The sequence below is a fragment of the Struthio camelus genome, chromosome 29 (assembly GCF_040807025.1).
Source record: "Struthio camelus isolate bStrCam1 chromosome 29, bStrCam1.hap1, whole genome shotgun sequence".
In the NCBI taxonomy this organism is placed as follows: Eukaryota; Metazoa; Chordata; class Aves; order Struthioniformes; family Struthionidae; genus Struthio; species Struthio camelus.
Window position 1 is genome coordinate 2,352,644 of NC_090970.1, and position 7,912 is coordinate 2,360,555.

The window sequence follows — 7,912 nt, forward strand, 5'->3', positions numbered from 1 at the left end:
GCTGGCCAATCTGTTGGCAAAGACGTGCGTGCCCCGCTTGGTAAGGTGGATCCCATCGCTCCCCATCAGCTGTTGATCTTCAGACAGGGTCCCATGGTCATAGAAACCAAAGCCCTGCTGCCAACACCAGCGGCGCAGCCAGCTGTTAACTTGGAAAACTCGTCTACTCCTCCTCCTGTCCTTTCCCCTCACAGGCAAGATTGAGGAGAAAACAACCTGGGCTCCCAGACCCTTCACCACCATTCCCAGAGCTCTGAAGTCCCTTTTGATGGTTTCCAGTTTGCCTTTCGTGTTGTTAGCACCCACATGGAAGATCAGCAGAGGGTAGTAGTCCGATGCATGGACAAGCCTTGGCAGTCTTTCCAGGACATCTCTTATTCGAGCCCCTGGCAGGCAGCAAACCTCTCTGGACAAGAGGTCAGGCTGGCAGATAGGTGCCTCTGTCCCCTGCAGCAGGGAGTCACCCACAACAATCACTCGCCGTTTCTTCTGGGGGTTCCTGCACAGCACAGGGTCTGCCAGGCCAGTTGCCTCCCTTGGAGCCATGCCCAGCCTCTCCTCAGCTTGGAGGGCGCTAAACTTGTTCTTCAAGGGTAAGTCTTGAGGAGGAGCAAGAGCCTTTCTCCTTCTACGAGAGGTCACCAGCTTCCAGCCCTCTTCAACAGTGTTATGATGCACCTTTACACACGGTGCTGAGCCCTCTGACAACTCCGCTGCAGTGGGGGCAGGGGACTCCCGGAGCTGAACAGTCTCCGAGAATGCCCTGTCAATCTCCCGCTCATCCTCTCGGATGCTACGCAGCCTACTAACCTCCTCCCGTAACTCCTTTATCTGGTGACGCAACTGGTTAACCACAGCACACCTCACACAGGAGAGCTGACTGTCAGCCCAGGCCCCACGGAGAGGCCCCAGGCACTCCCTGCAGCCTGACACCTGCGGAGCTGCATCTGCTGTCCGAGGGTCTGTCTGGGTTGAAGCCTCAGACACAGCTGATGCAGCACCTCCAGCAGCCACTGGGGAACGTGCTCTGCGGTGTGTCATGACCATGCCCCGGGGAAGGACACACCACTGTGCAAAATGGAGAGGCGCCTTCTTTGCCTTCTGGCGCCCTTCTGCACAAACTGCTGCATCTGTTCACTGCCTCTGTTGGCTGCACCCTGGGAGCTGTGCTCTAGGCCTGGCTCTTATATAGGCCTCTGCCCAGCAGTGACTCACAAGGGGGCTTGACCCACCCAATCAGGAGCCACCTGAAACAAAAGCCCCAACTCCCTCTGACCAGGGCAGCCCAGAGAGTTCGTTAGCAGCAGCCCCACCTAGCTAGAACTTCCCAGGAGAAGTTGAGTCAAGGCCCCCTGCAGGAGTCCTTGCCTAGCTCTGCCTTCCTGCTAGCAGCAAGCACCATCTAGTTCCTCGGGGGTCCCCAGAAAGTCTCCACAACTTCCAACAAGGCCCACAAAAGGCCCAGGCAGAGCCCAGACACTGCTGCGCAAACTGCTGCGTCTGTTCGCTGCCTCTGTTGGCTGTGCTCAGTCATGCGAGTGACCCCACCCCATCTCAGTTATTCCAAGCATGTGGCAGTGCTGTGACAGCTTGGGCATCTCTGTTTGCTCCTGGCTGTGCCCCAGGCTGCATATGTCTGCATATATGTGGAGTTCAGCACCTCAGCTGTGGCACGGACAGAAGATTTGTCACAGGGAAACATGTTCCCAAGGAGCTTCTGTAGGCAAAGGCTTTGACTGCAAGGGGTGACATGCTGTCATGGATAGGAGGTGGCCAATGTGATGGTGGAAGGAGGTTCCCAGAGACAGAGTGCAAACCCTGCAGTGTCCAAGGCCAGGGAGAAACAGAGCTGGGCAGTGCAGGAATGGCAGGAGAGGGATTTGCTGCCTGAGCTGATTCTGCAGCACCTTGGGGGCCTGTGACAGAGGTGAAGCGATCTCCAGGAAGGAGAAGGTGCCACTAAAGAAGTCCCTGGGCCTGGGCAGCCTGCGATGCAGCCACCCTGAGGATATCACTAGGGTTGGAGAGTGCAGACACTACAGTGGAGACCTCAATGTGATGTGCCTCCCATTTATGCAGCACGCTTGAATGCAGACAGGATGGATTTGGCCTAAGGGTCGTGGTGGGATTCCATTGTCTGGACACAGGTAGGAAACGTGAGATGCCCTGGGGCCCTTGTCCAGCAAGCACTGAAAAGGGTCCATGGTTTCCCTGGAGGTGCCATGGTGTATGTGCTAGAAGCATGCAGTTGTGCTGCACACCCGAGGCATCCAACATGGCCCCGCAAGGCTATTTCTATGTCATGAAATCAAGTGTCTGCACTGAATGACATGAGCTGTTGGTTACACTGGGATCTGGATATGTCTCAGCTTCCTCGTGAGTGGGTGTCTAGCAGTATTGGGCATCTGGGGTCATTTCAGATGGCCAAAGAAATTCCCCAGCTGGCCCCCACCTGATGGATGCGGGTCTCAGAGTGGCTCCATCAGAGCAAGCAGACACTGGCACATGTCTCCTCTGTCCTCCTTTGGACCACCTCTGTCTCCTCCAATGTCCCCAGGTGTTTGTGTGTGAGCAACTGACTCCCAATCTCCACCTCCAGGGATTACAATGGGAGCTTAGACAAGGAGCTCCCATGCAGACATCTCTGCTGGGCACACTTCAGGTTGGTCAAGGGGAATCCCACCTCCTGTCTGTTTGTGGAGTTCAGTGGAGGGATCTGAATCCCACTCCAGTCCGCAGGGCTACTAAACTGGCATGAGATGCCCAGATGGACTCATCTGAATGAAATCCTGAACCATGGGAGAATGAACTCCCTTCTTGCCCCTCTCTAGGAGTCCTGCCTAGGTAAGAGGAATAAAGAGGGGCTTCCAGAGTGTGACGTTTCCACCTCTGGCAGGTGACCATTCTCTGATGAGATAGATTGTAATGCTGGAATCAGTCTTCCTTCAGTGTTCAGAGAGGGACCACTGGTGATTATTTTGGTCTACTTCAGGGAACATTTCCCAGGAGGAGGGAGCCCGAGGGACAGAGAACTTCTGCCTTTAATTGGGCCACTGTTGCTGAGTGGGGCCAGGCTCCTGAGACGGAAGGAGGTTATGGCAATGTGGCAGCAGTGCCCATGTGTCCCGCTGTGTGCAGGAGCAGCTCCTCTGCCAAGAGCAGCAGGGCTGTGGGCACTGCCTGCTGCTGCTGACGGGAGCTGAGAGAAGGCAGAGAGAAGTGAAAGGCAGTGTGGAGTGGGAGGACAGCTGACAGTTCACTGTGGGAGACATCTTCCCAGCCCTTGACACGGTAAGTCTCTGGCTGAAGGACAACACTACTGCAGTTTCTGGAGGGGTCTTCTGAACCCAGCTCACCCCATGATAAATTTTTTAAAGATCTCTCTCCCAGCTTCTGCAGTGTAATGGAGGAGGAGATGCTTTAGAGCAGAGATTCCCTGACATGCCGTCACAGGGACGGGGCATGCTGCTACTTCTCCAGGGACGGCTGCAGGGCTGTGAAGTTGGAGTGTGCACACAGGTCTGCCCAGGGCTGTGATTCAGAGCAGTGTCCCTGCCCTGCAGAGGAAGGTGAAAAACCAGGCTGCTTGAAATGGAAGGAGCTTTCCTTCCAGGGCTTTCTGTTTCCTGATTTGGGCAGGGAAAACAAAAGAAAATTTTCTGGTTTGGAAGGACCTGGGACTCACAAACCTTCACCCTCAGAGATCAGGAGGTCTGTGAGAAAGCTCAGCAAACACTCTTCAACCGCATCTCAACCTACAGCAGCACCAGCATCACCTTTATGGGCTTCCTCAGGCTTTATGTGACCTGCTCCTTAGCACCTGCAAGCACAGAGATTCCCCTGCCCATGTCCCAGACCTGGAAGATTTCTGTAGGGCAGAACTGAGCCCACAGAGGGTGGGATGGGGACTATGAGCACTGAGAGGGAAAAGATGTAGGGGCTGAGAAAGCTCCCAGCAGGATAGCTGCAGGCAGCAGAGATGGGCAGGGAATGAGAAGGAACTGCTAGCAGAATCATCATGGGGGGATGGATTTTGGGCAAGTCATGGTCAGGCCCTCCAACACAAGCGTCTTCTTCTGAGCAAGCCTCCCCGATCTCCTCTCCCACCCAGCAGAGCCTCAGCCCTGACAGCCAAGGGGAACAGGGCACAAGCTGCCTCCTCTGCAGCCAGACCTCCAGCAGAGGAGAGGGGCATCTCTCCTGCCACGGGTTCATTTTGTGCGGCCCAACAAAGGGGCTGAGAGCACCTGTCTTGCAGTGTTGTCCTCTGTGAGGCAGCATGACCAGGTGGGCAAGGTGAAGGCTTTTGTGAGTGCCCATCTGTCTCTCTCCTTGCCTCCCTCATCAGCAGGATCATGGTGTTGCTCCTGGTTTCCCCTCCTCTCCATGCTGCTCCTCCTCTTCTCTCAGGTTGTCTGGGGTTACTGGGTGTTCAGCTGCACTTCAGACACCTGCCCTGCCAGTAGTGCGACAGGGGGATCTGCAGGGCTGTGAGGTTGCCCCAGCCCTCTTCTCACCTGTGCACCTAAAGGAAACGCAGCCTGTGGGGTTGGGCAATGAGCTGGCTCTCCCTGAAGGAGAGCCCGTCTTTAGGACATGCGACAGTTTCCCTGTGGTGTCCTGCCAAGCTCTGAGCTGCCCTCCAGGTGGTCACCGCTGCCTCACAGCATCTCTGTGCTATTGGAGAGACAAATGAAGAGGTGCAGGGTATGGAGATGGTGGTGGGAGGCTGTAGGTGGGCATCTGAAGAGAGTCCTCAGTGTCCTTGGCCAGAAGGGGAGTGTGGAGAGCTCCCTGAGGTGCCCAGGGAAAGGGGGAGGAGTTTGGAGATCTGCCCTTTGAAAGTGCACTCCTCTGCTCTTCAGCATGGGCTGGTTTCTTGTTAGGGAAACATATGAGTATGATCATTCTCCAGGTGAAAGATGTGAGACTGCGAGACAGATGGGAATGAGGCTAATACACAGACTAGCTGTCCTCACTCGGTACCAGGGGACAATGAATCCGATCCTCCTAGGACTGAGTAGAAATGCCAAGGATTTCTACCTTTGAGGAACACTGCCCAGGGGTGACAAGGACACACCAAAGAAAATAAACTCTAAAATCCTAAAAACTCCTTTCCTCAACCCTCTGTCTTTAGAATTTGGAGTTAGATGCTGAAAAAAGCCCTTCTGCATGAGGATGGGTTTCACCTGAGAGAAACTGTGAATTTCAGAGCTAGGCGCTCCTGTGCCCACAGTCCCACTACTGTACAGCAGGATTGATTGCTGTGGAGCCGATCGGCCGAGGTCCCAGCTCCTCACAGCAGCACACTCAGCCACTGCAAAGTGGCGTAGAAGCAAGGCAGAGAGCACAGAGATCGTCTCCATAAAGAGAGAGGCAAAGTAGGGGGTTGCATGCCAAGCGGGACATTCTGGGAGGTGGTTTGCTTGCAAAGTCTAACTTCTCCATGTCTCTTCTTTCTTGGACAGTCGCCCCATACCCAGAGGGATTAAAATGGCCAATGATACCTCCCTCAGTGAGTTCTTCCTCCTGGCATTTGCAGACACGCGAGAGCTGCAGCTCTTGCACTTCTCGCTCTTCCTGGGCACCTACCTGGCTGCCCTCCTGGCCAACGGCCTCATCATCACAGCCGTAGCCTGCCACCACCGCCTCCACACCCCCATGTACTTCTTCCTCCTCCACCTCGCCCTCCTCGACATGGCCTCCATCTCCACCACTGTCCCCAAATCCATGGCCAATTCCCTGAGGGACACCAGGACCATTTCCTACTCAGGATGTGCTGCCCAGGTCTTAATTTTTGCTGTTTTCATTTCAGCCGAGTATTCTCTTCTCACAATCATGGCCTATGACCGCTACATTGCCCTCTGCAGACCCCTGCACTATGGGACCCTCATGGACACCAGAGCTTGTGTCAAGATGGCAGCAGCCGCCTGGGCCAGTGGTTTTGTCAGTGCTCTCCTGCACACTGCTAACACATTTTCCATCCCTCTCTGCCAAGACAATGTCGTGGACCAGTTCTTCTGTGAGATTCCTCATGTCCTCAAGCTCTCCTGCTCACACTCCTACCTCAGCGAAGTGGGGCTTCTGGTGGTTTCTGTTGGATTAGGCTGGGGGTGTTTCATTTTCATTGTGCTGTCCTATGTGCAGATCTTCAGAGCTGTGCTGAGGATGCCCTCTGAGCAGGGAAGGCACAAAGCCTTCTCCATGTGCCTCCCTCACCTGGCCGTGGTCTCCCTCTTCATCAGTACGGCAGTGTTTGCCTACCTGAAGCCCCCCTCCATGTCCTCCCCAGCTCTGGATCTGGTGGTGGCTGTTGTGTACTCGGTGGTGCCTCCAGCAGTGAACCCCCTCCTCTACAGCATGAGGAACAAGGAGCTCAAGGAGGCCCTGAGGAAACTCTTTCAATGGGTACAGTGTCAGCACCAGTAACTGTCCCATGTGCATTCACTCACCAGAATACCTGACATCAGGGCTGTATGTTTTACATTTCTTTCTTTCTTTCTTACTTGTCTCTATTATGCCCATGTGAAAAAAAATACATGTATCCAGTACATATCACCACTCCTCAGGAATTTGAATCTGATCCAGAGACCATGTTGAAGCAGGAAGCCAGGCTTTCCTGTTCTTCAGCAGAGATGGGGGAACCTCGGAGCCTTCAAGTCTGAGCTCCCTCAGATGCCCCCAGTGCAGTGAGGGGAGTTTCCCTTTGCAGGGTCTCTTTTGGCACTGACACCACAGGGAGCTCAGGGGCACAGAGTCAGGCTCAGACAGGTGCAGGCAGGGTGAAACCGTGGGTCCTGTGTCCACTAGGAGAGCTCAGCTCCAATGGCCACAGTCAGGGTGTCATCTCACACTCTGCAAGGGTGGCAGCTGGCTGTCACCATGGGCTGATCCCTTCCCTCTACAGAGCTCCAACACTCAAAGCAGAGTAGGAGTGGAGGGGAGGAGATTCTGGACGAAGCTTGTGGGGATGGACCCTCTGCTGCACAGGACCGTCCCCACACCACCACAGCAGGCATTTGCTGGCTGCAGCCTTCCCTTGGGGGCTGCAGCTTTCCTGCAGATGTGGCCACCCACAGCAGCAGATCCTTCTCTTTTCACAACTGCTTCGTCTCATTTCCACACTGACCTACCGTGCTCTGATGTGTGTTTATGGTCCAGGAGTTCTCGTAACCTGGGAGTGGTAGGGTTGTATTTTGATGTTCAGGTGTCCTGTGACTACAGGCAGGATCAAGCAATGGGCACCCTTGTGCCAGACCTGACTCCCAGAATCAATTTCCTATAATAAAAGGCATCTCCCTTGTGCCGTGCCTGAAGTCTGGCCTTTCTTCAGAAGATGGAGTCAAAAATATGCCCACGGGATTGCACCATGAAAGGGCCTGATGCTCTGCTTGTGACCTTTGTGGGATCCTGGGGATGAGCTCAGAGGCCCTGGGTGATCTGTTGGGCACTGAGGACTGGATTCAGGGCTCATCTCTTGGTGTTTAGCAGAGATAGTGAATGGTCTCTGAACTACCATCCCAGGGCTGTTCCCACAGGTGACAGTGCTGATGAGAGATGCCCACTGTTGTGGAGGGGAATCTCCAGGAGATCGCCAGGAGAGCTCAGGAGATGTCCAGGCACAGCGTGTGCCTGGGGTGGGCAGTGAGTGGAGCCTCCCAAAGTGAGGGAGGGTCCATGGTGGAGTAACCAGAAGGCAAAGCACTAGATCCAGGTATGCTTGGGGAAACGAGGGCTCTGCAGTCCCCAGAGAGGCAGTGGGGACCCAGGAGGGGCAGCGAAGGGGAAGGGAGAGTGATTCCTGCACCTCCAGTGAAACACCACAAGCTGGAGCTAGTGTACACCCAAAAACATCTCCTGCCATGGGCAACACCCTGGGGGTCACTCTGAGCACCAGCCACAAGCACACATC

The 7,912-nt window shown here is 54.9% G+C and overlaps 1 protein-coding gene across 1 annotated transcript; it reads left to right on the forward strand.

The window, feature by feature from the left end:
- Positions 1 to 5,874: 5,874 nt before the first annotated feature.
- Positions 5,875 to 7,173, forward strand: LOC138062738 (olfactory receptor 14J1-like; the record flags this gene model as incomplete). Its single annotated transcript, XM_068921744.1, has 2 exons — positions 5,875 to 6,336; positions 7,162 to 7,173. Coding segments are annotated over 2 exons (474 nt in total), but the record flags the coding sequence as incomplete, so codon positions are not given.
- Between the last annotated feature and the right edge of the window lie 739 nt (positions 7,174 to 7,912).